This window comes from Bos taurus, chromosome X (assembly GCF_002263795.3).
Source record: "Bos taurus isolate L1 Dominette 01449 registration number 42190680 breed Hereford chromosome X, ARS-UCD2.0, whole genome shotgun sequence".
NCBI classification, from domain to species: Eukaryota; Metazoa; Chordata; class Mammalia; order Artiodactyla; family Bovidae; genus Bos; species Bos taurus.
The window spans coordinates 59,478,725-59,500,728 of NC_037357.1; the positions used below are offsets into that span (position 1 = coordinate 59,478,725).

The following is a 22,004-nucleotide window of genomic DNA, read 5'->3' on the forward strand; positions in this document are numbered from 1 at the left end:
TAGTAGTTTTGCTCTATGACTATATTGTGACCACTGATGAATTCCATAAATTTACACATAAATGCAAGTCCACTGTAGTAGAAAGAGCACAGAATTAAGAGCCAGGAGAACAGTCCTAAGCCTAGCTTCCTCTTTCAGGATCTTTGCTTTTATATCTGAAAATTGAGGAAGATGAAGACTATAAGATCTTTATGTTTTGTTCTAGCTCTAAAATTCTATAAAATATAATGTGGACCATTACATTTTGCTTTTCTCTAGTTATACCAAAGCCAGGGGAAGGGAGGCAGGCACTGCCAAGTTAGTGAACTCCCTGGGCAGTCTTCAGGTCAGCACACGAGGGTCTTTTTTCATTATGGAAGTCACTTTGAGTCCCACCACACTGAACACCGAACCATTGGACTTCAGTGTAGCTCTGAATCATTCATGTAATAGACACTTTAGTGTAGTTGGTTGGCTAGTGGAAATAATTATCTGAGAGGATTGTGGAAATAATTATCTGAGAGGATTATTCCAGACTGTTATCTCAGAGGAAGAGGAGACAGGCCTGGGGTAGAAATGGGAGGCTACTCCACTTGCAGCTGCTGTGACTTGTAATGGGTGTGGTGAGACGTAGGCTATGGAGAAAATCCAGAGGACTAGGCCTAGGTATGAACTTCCGTACTTCTATCCTCCATCAATTTCTTTAGTATTCAAAATATATTTTCTTGTATGAGTAGGACACTGTTCAGGGAAAGAAATTATCTCAACATTCTGTTTTTGTTGATTGATATGTAGAAATACAGAAACACACATATTGCTTAACAATACAAATAATTTGCACCTGAAATTCATTTGCTTAGTCCCCTGGAGGCCTACAGAACAAAATGTTTGTAACAAATACAGCTGTGCTGGCGATACTATTGCTTTAGAGAAAACAAAAACTTGGTCTCTGGTCCAAGAAGCTTATAGTCCAAAGGAAGTCAGAGAGAAGTTTTGAGAAACCTGGCTTCCAGTTTGGGTTTGCTTTTTCCCAAATGTGCCCTGTCCTTTTCTGATGGTGTGGCTTTGTTCTTGCTGATTTTTTTTTTTTTCTGAAAGCTGGAATGCCCGTTCTCTTCACCAGCCATCAAAAGCCTACCCAGGCTTTAAGGTTCCAATGTCGCCTAGTTTGTAAAGCTTTTCTGTCTCCCACAGTTGGATGTCTTTCCTCCTCTCCTTTGTGCTCTTGCAGTTTTTTGTTCACTCTTGATTACACTACCAAAATCCACTTAGAGTGGTGTCTGTGATTTAAGGTTCAGGACCCTGCTTTATTCATCAAACTATCTCTCTAAGCACTTCCAGGATGACAGAAGAAAAGAGTTTGGAAACACAGAGGATAATGTATATTTAAATAATGTTTGTTATGTTTTCAAATACTATGTCAAATACGTTTTCCTTCAATCTCCAGGCAACTTGGCAAGCAAAATGCCTCCAAATTTAAAGCTATGAGGGTGATCACTAATCTGGAAATTTTTTTTTAAATAAATGAAAAAGTTTCCTTGCGCTTCTAGGCATTTTGAACATCTTTAATATGGTGTGTGCGTGCTAAGTTACTTCAGTCATGTCTAACTCTTTGCGACCCTATGGACTGTAGCCCACAGGCTCCTCTTTCCATGGGATTCTCCAGGCAAGAATACTGGAGAGGGTTGCCAGGCCTTCCTCTGGGAGATCTTCCTGACCCAGGGATCAAACCCATATCTCTTATGTCTCCTGCACTGGCAGGTGGGTTCTTTACCACTAGCACCACCTGGGAAACCCCCTTTTATATGGTAACTTCTCTGAAGGGTTGAATCATACTGGGGTTGTCTTTATGACTGGGCACCTTCTTTTTCTCATCTGTAAAATGGAAACACTAATCTGCCTTATCCCTTTTGCAGGGTTATCACAAGGGTAAATGAAAAAATGGCTATGCAAAAAAGATAAAGCAGGATGAAAATGCAAAATGTTGTTCTCATTAACTATACAAGGATTTGCTTCATGTTCATATTGCAGCATTCGAGTATGCGGACTTTGGCTAACCTCATCACAGCTGCATTAAAAAGGATTCTCCATGAGTTGCTTAAGAGGAGAAGCCAAGCGGCTGATTACAGCTTAGGGCCCTGCCACAGCCATCAAAAGTAACCAAAGGGATGCTGGGACTTCAAGTTTGTTTCCAATTGTGCAGAAGGAAAGTCATGGCCTCATCCACCTGCTTCCTGTCTCCACCATGACTCACACCTTTCAGGTCCACTTGGATGGAATTTCAGATGAGATCTGCTTAGGCCCACTGCCCAAGGACCTCGATGGTGCTAAGGCTCAGGTAACTGTGAAAGGAGGAGCAAAAAGCTGAGCCTGAGCCCCAAGAGGACTGAGTCAAGGTCACAACGCACTTTTTAGCTTATTTAGAAAAACCAGTTTGTCCTCCATCACTGGTGGTGTAAGCATGAGGCTACTGTTTCTGATAGGATGCACTGAGTGAGACACAACATCACTTCTATGACATTTCTGTCCCAAATGCACAGTCTGAATTTAACCACAAAGAAACATCAGACAAACCTAAATTGAAAGACATTTCACCAAATAATTAGCCTATGCTCTTCACTTCTATAATATACTTCCCTAAAAGATTTTTGAAAAGATTCAAGAACTTTTCTGAATCAAAGAAAACTAAAGAGACATGACCACCGAGAGCAATGTGCGATCCTAGGTTGGATCCTGGACCAAAAAAAGAATGCTCTTGGGACAACTGATAAAATTTGAATATGGATGAGAGAGCATACAACAGTATTGAATCAACACAAACTTCCTGATTTTACCATTGTACTATGGTTATGAAAGAAAACGTCCTTATTCTTAGGAAATACAGATTGACGTATTTAGAGGTAAAAGAGCATGATGTATGAACTTAATTTAAAATGGTTAAAAATTTAGTAAAGTGTATGCATAGTGAGGAGGGAGAAGACCCACAAAAATAAAGTAAATGGGGAAAATATAAAAAACTGGTGAGTCTTTATAAAGAGTACATAGAAGTTCTCTGTATTATTCTTGCAACTGTTTAATTTGAAATATCAAAGTAAAAAGTTAAAAAATTTGTGAAAACTATACCAAAATCTAAATGTTTTTTAAAGTTTGCTTCAGAAAATTATATAATTTATTACTTAATGTTGGTTTCCTTAACTGCCATAAAAGGGCAATTTTTAAATATAAATTTATTTATATTAATTGGAGGCTAATTACAATATTGTATTGGTTTTGCCATACATCAACATGAATCCACCACAGGTGTACACGTGTTCCCCATCCTGAACCCCCCTCCCATCTCCCTCCCCATACCATCCCTCTGGGTCATCCCAGTGTACCAGCCCCGAGCATCCCGTATCATGCATCAAACCTGAACTGGCAATTCGTTTCACATATGATATTATACATGTTTCAATGCCATTCTCCCAAATCATCCCACCCTCGCCCTCTCCCACAGAGTCCCTAAGACTGTTCTACACATCTGTGTCTCTTTTGCTGTCTCGCATACAGGGTTATTGTTACCATCTTTCTAAATTCCATATATATGTGTTAGTATACTGCATTGGTGTTTTTCTTTCTGGCTTACTTCACTCTGTATAATAGGCTCCAGTTTCATCCACCTCATTAGAACTGATTCAAAGATAATTCTTTTTAATGGCTGAGTAATACTCCATTGTGTATATGTAGCACTGCTTTCTTATCCATTCATCTGCTGATGGACATCTAGGTTGCTTCCATGTCCTGGCTATTATAAACAGTGCTGTGATGAACATTGGGGTACACGTGTCTCTTTCAATTCTGGTTTCCTCAGTGTGTATGCCCAGCAGTGGACGGCTGGGTCATATGGCAGTTCTATTTCCAGTTTTTTAAGGAATCTCCACACTGTTCTCCATAGTGGCTGAACTGGTTTGCATTCCCACCAACAATGTAAGAGAGTTCCCTTTTCTCTACACGCTCTCCAGCATTTATTGCTTGTAGACTTTTGGATAGCAGCCATTCTGACTGGCGTGAAATGGTACCTCATTGTGGTTTTGATTTGCATTTCTCTGATAATGAGTGATGTTAAGCATCTTTTCATGTGTTTGTTAGCCATCTGTATGTCTTCTTTGGAGAAATGTCTGTTTAGTCTTTGGCCCACTTTTTGATTGGGTCCTTTATTTTTCTGGAATTGAGCTGCAGGAGTTGCTTGTATATATTTTAGATTAATTCTTTGTCCGTTGCTTCATTTGCTATTATTTTCTCCCATCCTGAAGGCCTTGCTTATAGTTTCCTTTGTTGTGAAGAAGCTTTTAATTTTAATTAGGCCCCATTTGTTTATTTTTGCTTTTATTTCCAACATTCTGGGAGGTGGGTCATAGAGGAACCTGCTGTGATTTATGTCAGAGAGTGTTTTGCCTATGTTCTCCTCTAGGAGTTTTATACTTTATGGTCTTATGTTTAGATCTTTAATACATTTTGAGTTTATTTTTGTGTATGGTGTTAGAAAGTGATCTAGTTTCATTCTTTTACAAGTGGTTGACCAGTTTTCCCAGCACCACTTGTTCAAGACATTGTCTTTTCTCCATTGTATATTCTTGCCTGCTTTGTCAAAGATAAGGTGTCCATAGGTGTGTGGATTTATCTCTGGGCTTTCTATCTTGTTCCACTGATCTGTATTTCTATCTTTGTTTCAGTACCATACTGTCTTGATGACTGTGGCTTTGTAGTAGAGCCTGAAGTCAGGCAGGTTGATTCCTCCAGTTCCATTCTTCTTTCTCAAGATTGCTTTGGCTATTCGAGGTTTTTTGTATTTCCATACAAATTGTGAAATTATTTGTTCTAGCTCTGTGAAAAATACCATTGGTAGCTTGATAGGGATTGCATTGAATCTATAGATTGCTTTGGGTAGTATACTCATTTTCACTATATTGATTCTTCTAATCCATGAACACAGTATATTTCTCCATCTATTAGTGTCCTCTTTGATTTCTTTCACCAGTGTTTTATAGTTTTCTTTATATAGGTCTTTTGTTTCTTTCATTAAATATATTCCTAAGTATTTTATTCTTTTTGTTGCAATGGTGAATGGAATTATTTCCTTAATTTCTCTTTCTATTTTCTCATTTTAGTGTATAGGAATGCAAGGGATTTCTGTATGTTGATTTTATGTCCTGCAACTTTACTATATTCATTGATTAGCTCTAGTAATTTTCTGGTGGAGTCTTTAGGGTTTTCTATGTAGAGGATCATGTCATCTGCAAACAGTGAGAGTTTTACTTCTTCTTTTCCAATTTGGATTCCTTTTATTTCTTTTTCTGCTCTGATTGCTGTGGCCAAAACTTCCAAAACTACTATGTTGAATAGTAGTGGTGAAAGTGGGCACCCTTGTCCTGTTCCTGACTTTAGGGGAAATGCTTTCAGTTTTTCACCATTGAGGATAATGTTTGCTGTGGGTTTGTCATATATAGTTTTTATTATGTTGAGGTATGTTCCTTCTATTCCTGCTTTCTGGAGAGTTTTTATCATAAATGAATGTTGAATTTTGTCAAAGGCTTTCTCTGCATCTATTGAGATAATTATATGGCTTTTATTTTTCAATTTGTTAATTTGGTGTATTACACTGATTGATTTGTGGATATTGAAGAATCCTTGCATCCCTGGGATAAAGCCCACTTGGTCATGATGTATGATCTTAAAAGGGGCAATTTGAAAAATAAAGTGATACACTGAAAACTCAATGATACAAATAAAATAGTGAGGCTCTGACAAGGCTGTCACCTGTAGCTTATTTTAGTCCTTCAATGGTGAAATTTCTTTTTAGAATTGAATCCAAAAGAAATGGAAAATTAAATACAGCAAACAATGCCCCCCTAAAGCCTGAAAACCCAACCAGAAGAAATGGTTTAGCAATGCACTCATCCAGTGGGCTTATGGGTGGTGGGGCCTCAGACTAAATGAACTGAACATATCAACTGAAAAGTGGAAGGTCTCAAGTGTATGGGTGAAATGAATGCCTAGACTGCACCCTCCCAGCCCTTTGAGGAAGGTACTGGTGGAAGGTACTGGGATAGGTCACACTTCCCAGAAGGAAAGTAAGGGCAGAAATGCGTGGAAGAAAAACACAGTAGGAAACAGTGGAGCATCCCTATGAGGTTCTGTGTAGACAATAGAACAACCAAAGTAGGCTATTCCTCATCCTGGTATGTCCACACGAACAAGCCTTGTTGCTCAGAAGAATCACTGAAAGTTGATGGCTAAAGCAGTTCTCATCCATCTCACAATCTCGGGGTAACACTGGCTATACAGACAGTTCAGCAGATCCTCCTTTGTTAAAACCAAGTAGCTCAAGAGAACAATTCAAAGGTTCCAGCCAGGGTCACTAGCAGAAGTTAAAAGAGTCATTAAAGGAATGGAATGAGCATTAGGAATTATGGCTCAGGTAATGGTCAAGTTAACCAGGAAATTAAAATCCTGATGTAGAGAAAGCGAAATTTAAATGGGTGGCAGGTAGTGGTGTGCTGTTGAATGTGTAATGACCAGCTTTCTGTGTGAGAAAACAATGACTCTGATTTATAGCATTTGTTGAATTCCATGGTGTAAATATTCCCATCATGGCTGAGCTCTAGTTTCTAGAATTGGAAAGCAGTGTACACAGTAAGCTCTCATGAGCTAGTGTAAACCAGCTCCAGCAGACCAAGGATCATAACCTTGGTTAGGACCTTATGTCTTCTGCTGCCTAGCCATGTCACCCCAGTAAGTAACTTCACCATTCTGGGTCTCAATTTCCTCATGTGTAAAATATCAATCCCACAAGATCATTGAGAGAATCAAATGAAACAAATTTACCTCTGTCTCAGATCTCTTCTACCCCTGACCCTCTATGGTTCCGTGATGGAGCTGGCCACATTGTTGGCCTTTTGCCTTTCTCCATCTCATGCCAATTCTTGTGAGCCAGGGGAACACAAGAGAATCCTAGAGGAAGCCACTCTACGGTGTGGTAATCAGAGCAGAGGGCTTCCCTGGTGGCTCTGCAGTAAAGAATCACCTGCCAGTGCAGAAGATGAGGGTTTGATCCCTGGGTTGGGAGGATCCCCTGGAGAAGGGAATGGGAATCTGCTCCAGTATTCTTACCTGGAGAATTCCATGGACAGAGGAGCCTGGTGGGCTACGGTCCATGGGGTTGCAAAAGAGTTGGACATGACTTAGGGACTAAACAACAACAATCAGAGCAGAAACCACATCCATGTGGCCTGAGGTGAGGTGGAAGGCAATGGCCACTGCAGATTTTCGATACAGAAGAGATTTCTAGGTGGAAATCAGTTTGGAAAGTGGAGGTAGAGAATTTCTACAACATCTATTATTTTAATGGTATATTTATTGGGGCTAACTTAGAGGTGTAAAGGGTGCCTAGGGTCAGTGCAATGTATCTATGCCCTCTCTTCCCACAGTGTACCAGAATCGGCCTGGTCATGAAGAATACACAGTGAAATTAGGGTCTGTTCATATTTGAATGTCCCACAAATCTAAAGGGAGTAACTCAGGACTAACTTTCTTTATGACCTTTACAGGACCTAGGATCTTAAGTTGCCCTCAACACCCTGTTTGCTGTGCCTCTGAATCAGAGGGACAAAATCTAAGTTTATCCCCTGGGCCATCATTTGGTGACACAATTAGCTCAGAATGGGGGTATTTGGGTCCTTCATACTGCTTCCTTTTGGTTAAATATAATTAGAATTAAACCGGGGGCCAGAAGAATAAATACAAGTGATTGGAAGCTTGACCCCTGCTGGGATTCCTGGGGCTTCAAGCTAATGGACCAAAAAGTCCAAGTGAAAGGGGGTTTAGTAAGGTATAAGAGACATAATACCTTGTGCTTCCGGAGGCTGCCAGGACTGGTGGGCGTAGAGATGGGAGACTGCTTAGACTTGGGGGTAGAGAGCTGGCTGCTGGAGGTTCCGTTTGCTAGCCCAAGGCAAGAGAAAAGGAAGGGAGAAAAATCAACAGCATACAAAGGAACACGTTATCCTTCCCCTCTGAAGACACTAAGAACATTCAAACGCGCTACACAGACGACCAAGTGATTTGATGAGTAGAACAAAGGTGAAAAGAAACACATTCCTCAGAAAGGCAAGAACTACAATCCTCAGTTAATTAGATCCCCTTGCGGTGCAAGGCGGTAATCTAACCTCCCCCCGCCCCCTTCTCCCCGCCTCACCTCCTCCCAAGTGCTTCCAATTACAGGGGTCTGGTTCTTTTCAAACCTTTTTCATATTCATTCCCAAGTCTGACCCTAGCAGCATCTCTGGGAGGTAGTCCGGGAACATGTTACTCTGTTTCAATTTTATAAATGACATAAAAGCGAGGCATGAAGAGGTTATATGCCTCACCTTAAAGGGGAAGGCATGTGAGTGATTTGGGCATGTCCCCTTTGGTGGCAGATGATGTGGTGCAGGACAGCCCTATTATCTATTTCTTCCTCTCTCTATTTTCCTGCTCATCTTTCCCCCCAATCTCTTCCCTACTTCATTCTGGGTGCAAAGAACAGAAGGAAAAAAGGAGAGAGAGAGAGAGAGAGTGCTAATTAGGAAGCAGAATGGAAAAGAAAATGGAGGAGAAACAGTGTGAAACATAAAGAGAGGTGCATACAGCAAAATGGGCAGAGGAGAGAATTGAGAATGAGAGAGAGAGAGATCAGGAGTGAAGGAGACGAGACACAAGAGGTTGCTAGGAAAGAGAAGAAGGAGGAAGTTTGAATTCAGGAGAAAGGCTTACAGACAGAAAAAGGTATTAATAGCCAGAGTCAGGGTGCATCTCCATTTGTCTCTAGTCAGTAAAATGCTGAAAATGAGATGATTTAATATTTAACATCTCTATATTCCATTGTTGTTGCAAATTGTCTTATATTCCCTTGCTGACCAGATTTTTTAAAGATCGAATCATGTAAAAAGCAATGTGGTGCATTGAAGTGGAACAATTAAACAGCTTTCAAAGGGAATACATGTTCAGACATCTCATGCTTAAGTTAATTTATTTTAAAATCTAAGGACCTACATTGTTCCTCTGATATTCTGAAATGTGCTTTTTAAAAAAGGCAAATATCCCAAGGGCACTAGGGGGAGAGGGGAGGAGAAGAGAAAGAGGAGGAAGGGAAGACAGGAGAGAGTGGGTAGAGAGGAAGAGAGACACAGAGAGAGAATAGGAAATTGAAAAAATTGAGCAGGAAGATGGCCTGAGAGTGTTGCTGTTGATCCCACAGGTAAAGCTTAAACTGATGTATCATGAATATTTCCTGAAGATATACTTCCTCTGCACCACTTTGGTAATGTTTCCCTAGGTTCTGGAACCTTCACATCAACTATAGAGATGAAAGAGACATCATTCGGGTAGCTGAATTTATCCAAGAGCAAGTGAGCTGAAAAATGGGTACTTAGGCATCCACCGTCTGGTTTTACCTGTGTATTCACTTGTCTTTAACCCACTCACTGAGAGGCCTTTCTCCCTGTCAGGGCTTCCTGGGAGTCATTCATTCAGTTGGCCAGTAGTTCCAGAGTACTTTCTCTAAACTGAGCTAAGAATTAGACACTGAAGTTTCAGAGATGAGTAAGTCAATTCAAATGGGGAGGCAGGTAAGAATACTGTAGAATAAGTGCTATGACAGACCCAGACAAGTGGTGTTATTGGAGCCCAGCAGAGATGTTTGGAAATCAGGGAACTAGGAGGCAAACAAGAGGAGGCAACACCTGAAAAAAGTCTGGAGAGATGACTCTAGAATAGACAAATCTATAGAGACAGAAGGTCCAATAGATCAATGGTTGCCACAGGCAGGCCAGCAGGAAGCAAGGAGGCTGGAATGGAGAGGGTCTGCGAACAGGTACAGGGTTTCTTGGCGAGGGGTGGGTAAAGATGGTCTGACATTAAATACTGATGGTTGTTGTACAACTCTAAACTATCAACATCCAGTGAATTGTACATTTTAACTGAGTGAATTGTTATGTGAATTATATCTCAATAAAGCCATTAACAGAAGAGGAATTGGAGCTAGTTAGGCAGAGAGGGTAGAAAGGGTAGTCAAGATCAGAATTTCTCTGGAAGGGGCAAAAGGAATGGCAGTGTGAAAGAATACAGTACATTTACAGAAGTATAAATAGCTCCAAATGGCTCAAGCATACATGCCAGCAGTGAGTTAGTTCTGAGAGATGAGACTGGAGTTGATGATAAAAACCAGACCCTGGGGGCCTCTTGCGAGGACTTTAGTTAAGTTTGGGTTTGATGTGTGAAAGAAATCATACATTATCAAATGTACATTTGATAATACATCACAAGTTTGAGACCATCAAAGTTACATTTAAAAACTATGACTCCAGTTGTGGTGGGTGGACTGGATTAGAGTGGGGTAAAGGTAGAAGCAAAGAGATTGGTTGAAAGACAATGCATTCATCCAGGTGAGAGGTGGTGATGGCTTAAATTAAAGCACTGGAGAGGTAAAGCATGGACTGGGAGAAGAAGAGACCTAGAGGTCAGGCAAACTTAGGGTGTTAGTACACATACAGTGCAAGCCACCCAAAGAGGAACATGACCTGTACCAAACAGCACAGAGACTGGGGGAGGTAGGCTTTGCCAGGGCACTAGGCTTTCTGGTGAATAAAAGAGACACTTTGGAAAAAGCAAGAGTCTATGGAGACACAATGTGGCAAAGGGGTCAATTACTCTGCAGGAAAAGGAAGGAGTTACTACACCACCTGCAGTGCCCCCAGGGTCTCCAAGCAGGACCTGGCCCCCTAGAATTCAAGATGCAGAGCACTCTTGGTCATGAACGTGAACTGACGTAATGCAAGTCTTCCAAAAGAGCCCTGACCTCAGCCAGGAAGTCTCAAAGATGTAGGTATCCCCAGGTAAGTTCTGCCATTTTGTTCTACATGGTTGCTGTGTCCTTGGGCAAGCAAGTTTCCCAGCGTTCATCAGCCATGCTACAAGAGGTTGACTACTATACTTCCAGTATGAAAACTGTCTTTTTTACCTACCCTCTTATCTAGCAATGAGCCCACTGGTCTTGCCAAAATGTGGGAAATTATTAACCATAGCATGTCTGCATGGGAATCAGTTCCCACTTATTGGCCATAAAGCTGCACACACAGGTTTTTTTTTTTTTTTTTTTCAATTTCTAGTTATTTTCTCAACATTCTCTGTAACTCTCTCACCCCAAAATTTTAGAGCACTAAAGTTCCATCTATACCTCTCTCTCTATTCTCTGTATGTCTGTGTATGTTTACATATGTTCCACTTCCACTCTCCCAATCAATCAATCCCCAGATCAGTCTTAAGCTACCTGCAAATAAAGGATTTAATTTTGTCATCAACATTCAATAAGCATTTTGAAAATCAGTTTTTAACCATTTAACTACAATTAACAATTTAATTGTTGGGGAAAAAAACGGCAGACACTTTCCCAGACTTTCATGATGGAGTCAAACCCAAAGATGGACACAGAGCAACGAGAAAATGTAAACACGTACAGGCTAAAGTCCCCCTGGAGTAGGAAATGGCAACCTGCTCCAGTATTCTTGCCTGGAAAATTCCGTGGACAGAGGAGCCTGGCAGGCTACAGTCCATGGGGTCACAAAGAGTCAGACATGACTGAGAACACACAGCACACAACTCAGGCAAAGGTCAATTCCCTACAAGCTGAAGGAGCTCCTACGTTTACAGAGGACATAAAACATATTCTTATATGCATCTCTTCTATGGCTTCTGTGGGAAAAAAAATCTGGAAGAGTGCCATTTGACTTGAATTATGAAGCCAATTCATATAAATGTCAAGTAAAAGAAGTAGCAGGAAAAGATGAAAATAGGGTCTGATGAACTGTGCGTAGTTTGGGATTGGCAAATCCACATGGAAGGCTGTCGCACATCATTTTGAGAGTGACTGGAAATAACACCAGTTTGATAACCCTCATTTTTCCTTTATTCTGCTCAGACATCTTTAGCTTCTGTCTCTAAAGTTCCATTTCTCAGCTGCAATTTGAGAATGTACTGGGGGAGTCTTTGCCATCTTTTACTGGTCTCTCTCATTTCCCTTCTCATAACCACAGCCTCACTGTTGGCATCTTTTATTTACTCATATTCCAAATCCTTTCATCCCTTTCTTCTCATTGTACAGTTCATTTTTACTCCTCTACAACAAGGCACATCAGGAACTTTTCAATCTCCTAGGCTGCTTTAACAATCTTATCAATAAAAACCAGGATAATAATGCTTATTGTGTGTCTGTGATAAACCAGGAACTCTTTTCTCTCTTTCTAGTCTCGCTCTCTTTCTCTCTGTCTCTCTCTCTCTTACACACACACAACCTCATCTAGTCATACTCTAATTTCTGATGGGGAAACAGAGGTTTGTTCCAGTTACAGACAGCAAATCCTATGTTCAGAATTTGAACACAGGTCTTTCTGACTCCAAAGCCTATGTATGTTTCGGTTTGTTTTCAGTTTTTGCTACATTGCTCTTCCCTTTTCACAGTTTGCTCCTGGGGCTCCTTCCTATGACAACTTTCTGACATGGGGTAGGAAGGAGGGAGAAGAGTTGTGCCCGAGAAAAAAAAGAAAGAAATAGGAAAGCGTAGAAGCAGACACCAGAGCTTACACCCATCTTCTAGGCTTTTTATCCTACTCTATCTAGTTTAGATTGGAAAGTGATTAGCAAGAGCTATCTTTCATTCACCCCGCCAACATTCATAGACAATGTCATGAAACAATAGCAGAGAGAGTGGCCAGCCAGGCATGTAACTACCCTCATGCCACAGAATCCTCTGAGAAGATGGTATCTGCGCCCTGTCTGCCACTTCCCTCAGCTATGCAGCATAATTGCCAAGCTTGGCTTGGCACAATCTTGGCTTTCTAGCTTTTCTGAAGGCTAATGCTTGCCCATTTCCCAGTGCTTGTCTTTAAATCCTTGGCTCCCTCAGAATGGAACAAGACAAGCCCCAACAAAAGATGGTGGGTAAGGTAGCTAGATTGAATTAACTAGATTCATAGGGACTTAAATGTGTAGGGGAATAGGAGCTCCCAGGAGTCAAGAACAAGGTAGAGGGAGTCAGTTCCCAAATAACAAGGAGAAATTTCAGTTACTGGCATGGGTGGCCAAGGGCAGAGTATGGTCACCAGCCTGGCAAATTGATGCTGAGCTCTTAGACTCTGAATTCCCTTGTCTGGAGGCTGGACTGATTCCTGGAAATCAAGATGCAATCATGTGAAAGGTGGGTGTAAGTAGCCCCAGGTACAGCGATTAAAGATTTGTCTGGGCAATGAGTTAAACAAGTCATTTACTTTCTGGGTTCAAGTTCTCATGGTACAGGAAGAAAAGGGTCAGTTTGACATGTGCTTTTCACCCAGCCTTTGACTGGACAGCAAATTGGTTTAGTATTCATTCTCACTTAGCTCTGGCTTTTCCCTCCCATTTGAATCTCCACACTTGAGCTCAACTCAAAATCAAGTCTGCTGGTTTGGGTTTGAGATCTATTTTGAAATACTGCTAACTGAAAACAAATAACTCAGTCTACAAAAAAAGCCATGACAATAATTTCAGAGCCACCTTTAAAATTGCAGATGTATTTCTACAATTGTTTTCAAAGCATTTTGCACTATATGAATTCACATGATTCTCCTGATAACCCCAAGAGATGGTAGCCAGGAATTAATGGTCTCCTTTTAATCATAAGAAGAGCCTCAGAGAGTTTAGGACTTGCTTAAAGGGTGTAAACTGCTTCTTCTCAATGGATGGTGGACTTCAGGATTTGCCTACAGATTTATTTCAAAATTCCCCCAAAGTTAGCATATCATATACCACTATGACTTTTTAGTGATTGGTTCTCTGTCTTGTCTTTTCTAATTTCCTAATGTCTTGAAGAGGGAGATCTCAATATACAATTCAGTCACTTCCTCATTCTTTTCTCATATTGAGATGCTCTAATGTTCCTTCATTCCAGTCCAAAGACACCCTGGTTTCTTCCTACTTATACAGGGAGGTTTTCTGGAAGGCCATCCAAGTAGAACCAAGGTGGTTTCAACTTACTTCAGAACAAGGCCAAGAGACTGAGCCTGTGGTTTTCATACATTCATTCCAAAGAGCCCTTGGGCGGGGTCTGTGGATTGGTTTGGCTAATTATTTCTGCTCAGTGGGAAAGCTTTTGTCCCTCTCCCCAGACTCGTCTAATAGGGAAGCAAAAACTAAGGGCCCAAGAACAGTTTTTCACTGATTTGATCACAAGCCTGGTTCTCAGGCCAAATTCAATCACAGGTTGTAAGACACTGTAACATCAGAAGTTGGAATTTGAATTTTAAATCAATTCCCTACAGAGTCTTGGACAGCATGCAGTGGTGAACCTTTTAAATAAAGGAGAAAAGTAAGAGTCTTCCTTATAGCAAAAAAAAAAAAAAGTGTACCCATTTCTGCACTATTTTAACACAGATCAGTTTCCTTCAAGAAGAGGACAACTGTAAGAAGACTGATAGATGTCCCAGGATTGTTTCCTCAGACTTGATAAAGCTGACAATATTTATTTCCAGTTGAAGGTGGTTTTGCTGAGAACATGTTTCTGGTGGAGCAAGCCTGTTGTTGACATTCACTCCCAGTTTTATGGGGCAGGAATTAGAAAAAAACTACACTGCCCTTAATCTGTGGAAAGAACATATGCTTTGGTATCAGTCAGAGTTTTAAACCCTGGCTTAGCCATTTCTTAGATGTGTGACCTCAGGTGGAACCTACCCTCTGTGAGCCTGTTTCCTCATCTGTAACATTTGAATAAAATTAATGCAGATGCCAATTCTTCTTGTTTTGAGCATTACATGACAGACTACATATAAAACACTTAGCCAAGTGCCTTAGCAGATAAAGAGGGCTCAATAATGACATCTTCCATTGCTATTACTACTGCCACTACTAGAAATGGAAGGAATTGAAGCACTGAGTTAGGAAATCCCCTTCCACGGTGTGTGATTCATCAACTTAAGGAGGCCGAGGACTAATTCTTTGGCTAGCAGGTCAGACATTAGAAGACTGAAGTTTTTCCGAGTGAAGCCCATAACTTTTTATTTGTGCATGTTACGGCCGTGTTCCCCAAAGCAGAGCCCTTGGTTCTCGACTCTCTCAGCAGTACCATGCAGGTGGGGTGGTCAGTGAACTCCATGTGGAACCAATGAAGGTATTGGAGCAGGGAAGTTATAAAATGGCCGTGTTTTAGGATGAAAAATGTGGTGGCACCACAGCAAATGCCTAAGTGGATAGAGATTTGAAGCAGAGATACTATGTAAGAGTATGTTGAGCAATTCAGGCATCAGGTGATGAGGGAAAGGAAGGGATTTTTTTGTGAGAAAGGTGAAGACGTTTTAAAGGTTCAACAACAACAACAGGCACAGGATATGGTAGACATGAAGGACTGGAGAGTGTGAAGAGTCAAAGATAATGCCAAGGTGCAGGGCCTAGGGAACAGAATTGATTCTATTGTCAGGGAGTTGGGGAAGGGAAATATTTTTGTTTTGTAGACACATTGCATTTGACACATAGAGGCAGAATTGTCTGGTGAGCATTCATGGCGCTGATATCCAGAAGGAAGGTGGGGGCTGGAGATGTAGATTTAATGGCAGCCTGTCTGTACCTCAATATGCTATACTCATTACCACCTCTGCTCTTTTGTTCATGTTTTCTCTGCTTCCAGAAATATCCACTTCTTTATCAGCTGAAATCTCCTGTCAAGCCCCAGTTCTTTCAGGAAGCTGTAACACCCTAGCCCACAGTAAACTCACTTTCCCACAAACTCCAATACTTCCAACAGCACTTACTGCCTGTGTCTCTCATGCACTCGGCATCTAAACAAATCATTATCATTAAGTCTCATTCTCAGCACCACAGTTCAACCGTTAAATTGTGGAGTGTGGGGCCAGACTGCCTGGGTTCAAACCCCAGCTCTACTACTTCCTAGCTGTGTGGTCCTGGGTAGGTCAGTCCACTTCCATATGCCCTTCATAGTTTCTTCATATGCAAAATGGGGACAATAGCACCTACCTCATAAGGTTGTTGTAGGAATTAAATCAGTTAATATATGTAAAATGATTAGAATGGTTGCTTGGCACATAACTGTGTGAGTATTTGTAAATAAAAATGTTTGTACTCCACCAAAAATTTGGAGAATCACTTGTATTTAAACACAAATCCCAGTGTGCAACACGTTGCTAGGACTCCTACTGCAGGGATATGGGTCAACACCACCACATCCCATGGCCTATGGTGTGCTCTGGGCCCCCATTATACTGCTTCTCCAACCATTTCCTAAGCAATGGAAAAGTTGCCTTAGATATAGGACAGTTCTTCCACTTCAACTAGGCATAAGCCGTGGTGTTAGAAAGAATCAGAATGGGGGAGGAGGTAAGGGAAGTTTTTTCTCTTCCTATGGCTTCACCAAGGGCACAGACAAAGAGCACCACTTCCCCTTGGATGGACAGGAGGGGAGCTGATGGAGGGTCTATGATGGGAACTGGAAACAAAGGTGCTTAATTTACGGCTGTGTTCTATGCTGCACAAAGAGAATGTCACACATACCACCCCCACCCCTGCCTCACTACAGCCCTTTTCTGAAAGCCGAGGAAGGTAGAAGGAGCAGAGAAGCAAGGGCCATCCAAGAGAGACGGTTTATTCACCACTCTGGAGCTTCTACACCCTGTCTCAAGGACAATGCAAGGATTGTTTGCATGGGAGCCAGGAGAGCTGAGCTCTCATTCTTGAGTCGTAAATAGATATTGGGAAGACTGCAAGATTTACTGAACCTCTTTATATCTTAGTTCTCCAATCTAAAAAAAAAAAAAACAACTGGATAATTTTCTTTTCCCAACTTAATTTATGGTGCTATTATGAGTGACAACTGAGATGATGGATTTGGAAATATTTCGCAAAGTGCAGAGCATTTACGTCACATAAAAGATCACTATCTTGAACTTCTCTCAGATGCAGAAAAAGGATATTGTGTGTTGAAGACCTCCTGGAGAAGAAAATAGCAACCTACTCCAGTATCCTTGCCTGGAAAATTCCATGGACAGAGGAGCCTGGCAGGGCAGGTTACAGTCCATGGGGTTGCAAAGAGTCGGACATGACTGGGCAACTGAGCCCACACACACAGTCACATGTGGCAGGTGAGCATTTGAAGTGTGGCTAGTCAATTGAGGTGTACTGTAAGTATAAAATACAATCCCATTTTAACGAATGTAAAATATCTCAATAATTTGTTACATTGGTTACATGACAAAATGATAAGATTTTGGATGTATTAAATAAAATAAATTATCAAAACTAATTTCACCTGTTTCTTTGATCTTAACTGTGGCTATTAGAAAATTTTAAATTACATACAAAGCTTGCATCTGTGGCTTGCATTTTATTTTTATTGGACTGAGTTGGTACATCCAGTCACATTCAGGACAGTCAGAGCATTCAGTTTCCTCCATCTTAGGCAACCCAAAGCAGCCTGTTTAGTTCAGAAGAGAAGGACTCCTGGATACAGTAGTCCCATGGACATCCTCCCTCCAACCTGGATGTTTTGTGGTCCTTGACCTCCCGTTTTAAAAGATGTGTATTTTGGTAGAGAAGACATTCATTCTCAGGAATTTGGGAACAGGGAAGATTTGACTTTCAGGAATAGGTACTCATAGGTTGGGGGACGAAGGGTGGGGAACATTGGGTTGCTACAACAATAACTTACTGTTGAAGAATACCAAACTAATTACCACATTACAATCCTCTCAGCCTACCAGGGTGGGTAATTAGCTTCCTTTGAGGCTCCTCAAAAAAAGTAAGAAAAAGAAAAGATTCCTTCCCAGCATCTGGCTGAATTTGTCCTTTTAATTCAATTCAATCCAATCCAATTGGGAGGTAGTTGCATAAAGAGAGAAATTAACACATTAAAGGCTGAAATAAAAGTAGAGAGAGATGCGCAGAAACATCTTCCTTTAGTTCTGAAGCCAGCCTTACCTTTGCCCATCAAATGGCAAGTCCTGGGTTAATCAAAATGGAGCACTGCATAAACTGCCTTCACACATTCCACAGGAGTCCTCTGGGCTCAGGTTTCACCTGCTTTCCACACAGTCCCTTGCCCTACTTTAAAGACAAACTTGGCTAATGGGACTTATATTCTCAGAGTCCATCAGCTCTGCCCAGCGAGAATGAGAGCTCCTTATAGCTATATTACATAGACAATCAGATTTTTCCTTAACTCAAGTTTAGGCTTAGCCACAGACATCCCATTTGGGGCAATACTGCCATCAATATTGGCAGGCAGGAGTGGGGTCTGAACTCAAGGGGAATAAAGTAGAAAGATTTTGATTTATTCACGGGCAGAAGAGGAAAGAGACAACTTAAACACTAAGGAACAAAGAATCAAATTATGATGCAAATTATAGACCAAATAGCATCAATTTACTAAACCTCAATTCAAACTGAACCCAGATATTAACTGAATCATGAATTGGACTATACACACACACACACACACACACACACATGTTTGTAAAGCTAGAAAACTCGTTCAGACCAAAATCAAACCTACTTTCTATATTTTCTAATGAACTAGAACATCAAAACATTCCTTTAACTGAACCTGAAACGAGCCAATGTTTCATTTGGTTTGAATCCCGACTAAAGAGGAACATTTTTGGCTTTCATTTGCCATCAAAGGAAGGTAGTTAAAATTCCCTGGAAATGGCCTATCTTCCACAACCTTTAGTTACTCAGGCTAAATGAAGAAATGTGGATCCATCCACAAGTCTCAGATCCAAGACAGACTGACAGAGAACAGAAACAGGGCAGTATTACCAAGTCTTAACAAAGAACAAAGTATTTCAGCCCAACCCAATGCCATTATAATTTAATGAAGTAAGTAAGTGTTAGTCGCTCATTTGTGACCACCTCTTTGCAACCCCATGAACTGTAGCCTGCCAGGCTCCTCTGTCCATGGAACTCTCTAAGCAAGAATACTGGAGTGGGTAGCCATTCTCTTCTCCAGGGGACCTTCCTGACCCAGGGATCGAACCAGGGTCTCCTGCATTGCAGGCAGCTTCTTTACATCTGAGCCCCTAAATTAATCTGTATATGTTTCTCGCTGACAGCTCGGAAAACCTTGATGCTTTATGAAAAACTGTGTATTGTCTATAGCTCATCCTTCTTATTATCTAATTCTGTGGAATCTGTTTTACAATTTTGGAAATAACTGATAACCACGGAGAACAATTATTGTCTAGACTTGCAAGTTCTGTCTTATCCAAAATGGGAACCAAGTCTTAGAGAAGGTAAGAAACTTGAACAAATTCATAAAGCTGGGAAGTGGTAGAGTTGGGTTTTCCTAGAAGGATGTCTCTCTTTCCTCTTCCATATCCTATCCCCCTGCACCTCCCAGCTTGGAATGGTCCTGAGTTGAGGAGGAGGTGGAAAAGGGAAAATGGATATGTCAACTCCAAACTTTACCTAAAGTACTGGTCTGCCTGAGATTGGCTTTATCCCTGTGGAATGTTCACTGAGTGGATGTCTTAGTCTTGACCCTAAACTCCCTTTTACCTTTTCGGGCTGAAATCATGTGGAGGCCCTAAACACATCATCTAAGATGAGTGCAAATGTTCTGAAAATTGCCAGAACATGAAGACTGGCTAGACTAGAGTTTGACTTCACTTATGTTCATGAACTATCTGAAATGAAGATTTAAATTGTTTCTACTGAGGATACCACTTTAGATTTTTTTTTTTTTTACTGGTAAGAAACAGGGGCTGTTAATAATTCTGATGCCAAGTAAGGTCCCATTTTCCTACCTCAAATTGGTTACTTTGTTTATCTTGTATGTGTGAGTGCATCCTCATTCCTTCTCTTTAGCAAGGGACTTCTGAAAGAACTCAGAGTTCAAGACCTAAGAATAGGTCTTGCCTGCTTAAGCCTAGGTTGGGATCTATTAAAACTCAATATAATACATGTTCATTGAGTCCTAAATGCAATCCTTCTCTGTCTCCAACACATTATACTCAGTGAGGTGCATATATTTTAGAAGGGAAATTCTGTAGGTAGCGTGCTGGAGATCAATTATTTGACGTATGTGTAAACTGTGTTTAATTACAGGTGGTCGTATCCATGTGTGCTGGGTAACCCAATTGGATACAGTCTGCAAAGAGAATCTACTTACTTCAAACTTTTGCCACCCCAGACTTTCTAACTAATGGATTATGTGATGGCTTAAGAACAGGCCCACAAATTCTCAGATATCTTTCTCTTCAAGAAATGGAGGCTGCAACCCCTTCCTTGAATGCAGGCTGGTCTTAGTGACTGTTTCCAATAAAAAGGCTAAAACAGAAGTGACAGTATATGGCTTTGGAGAACAGATCATAAAAGGCACCACATTTTCTTTCTTCTTCATTCTCTTGAATCACTGTATGGAAGAAGATCCTGCCAATGGCCATCTTGGAAGTTAATTCTACCATCCCAATTGTGTCTTGAAATGACTGCACCCCCTACTGACACCTTGACCTCAACCACATGACAACTACATGAGAGATCCTGAACCAACCAGCTTAACCACCCCAGAATTCCTGACTCACAGAAAATGTGAGATAATAAATGCTTGTTGTTTTTAAGTAGTATGCTTTACGGTGATTTGTTTTATAGCAAGAGATAAGTAATACAGGTTAAAAATCCCAGAAATAGCCAGTGATACTCTGAAAAATTGATTAGCTAAGCGATTATTGCCAGATTTTATGAATCTATTTATTTATGTATTTATTTGGCTATACTGCATGACATGTGGGATCTTAGTTTCCTGACCAGGGATTGAACCAGTGCCCCCTGCAGTGGAAGGGCAGAGTCTTAACCACTTGGCCACCAGGGAAGTCCCCAGACTTCATGAATCTTGATCAAGTGTTTCAAGTCCATTTTTTTACAAGGCCCTGCTTAGAACCTGTACAAACAATTTCATTCTCAATCCAAGTGTTAAAATCTAGGTCTTTGTAGTTTGAGCAATATGAATTTGCTTACATAGTTTCATGTGCTATTCTTATGTTTAACCAAAATATCACAAAACAGCTGCATTGTAAAAAATTCCTTCAGCAAGTATTACCTACATGTCTACTGGGATTCTAGTACCCGGCAGGGTAAAATAGGTGCTCTTGTGCTTCTATTCATTTACAAACACTATTAACATCTACTAGGACAAAGGCACTATGCTCAGCACTAAGGATACAAAAATGAACATGACACCTTGCCCTTGAGGGACCCAGGATTTGGTTGAGGAAGTAAATACATACAAGCAAATACATACTTTACAACACAGCTGTGACTATTACCCCAGAGATATGAACAACATGCTATGATATTGTGGAAAATGGAACAACTATTTCTACTTGAGGTATTGAAGGATTAATAGTTTTCAAGCAAAGAAGAGTGGTGGGTTTCAGGGATGGCATTCCAGGTGCAGGAGAACAGGGTATGCAAAGACTTGAAGGTATGAAAAGCCTGAGTTGCTTCTTCACAGTTGGGTTCCTTCTTCCCGAGAATAAAGAAATGCCCAGTGATAGGCCTGGTAGGATGAGGCCAGCAGGACCAGCTGTTTTTCTAGGCCATGGACATTTCAAAGCCAACAGGTTGCTCAAGCTGCCTCAAATTGAAGATGTGATAAGGAGTGCTTTTTGCTCTCTGCCCCAAGGCTCTCTGGCTAGAAGAATTCTCATGGTGAACCCTGAGCTTTGGGAGGATAAATGTGTAAGTTTTCTGGATCATAGAATTTCTTATCCATGAAGAATTCAAACTCAGTGCCTGAGTCTATTGAGCTTCTAAACTTGGACTTCTGTGGCCCTTTTGCTTTTTAGATCAGTGCCACTTAAAATGTGGGTGCAAGGCCTTGCACCAGAATGTAAACCAACACACTGCTGCCTTTATCAGTAAAATCATACTATGAAAAAAAGAGCTGGCTGAAGTAAATGGTTTGCTCAGTGGCATGA

At 40.9% G+C, this 22,004-nt stretch overlaps 1 protein-coding gene across 7 annotated transcripts in view; it reads right to left on the reverse strand.

Annotated features, from left to right (window-relative positions):
- The window catches only part of DCX (doublecortin), a 407,667-nt gene that overhangs the window by 14,013 nt on the left and 371,650 nt on the right, over positions 1 to 22,004 (reverse strand). For 5 of the 7 annotated variants that reach the window (XM_024988353.2, XM_024988352.2, XM_015461606.3 and 2 more), the window contains one exon: positions 7,865 to 7,959. The exons of the other annotated variants lie outside the window; for them this stretch is intronic. In XM_024988353.2, the coding sequence (XP_024844121.1) occupies positions 7,865 to 7,959 (95 nt within the window). The remainder of the gene's footprint in view (positions 1 to 7,864; positions 7,960 to 22,004) is intronic. 7 annotated transcript variants of the gene reach the window in all.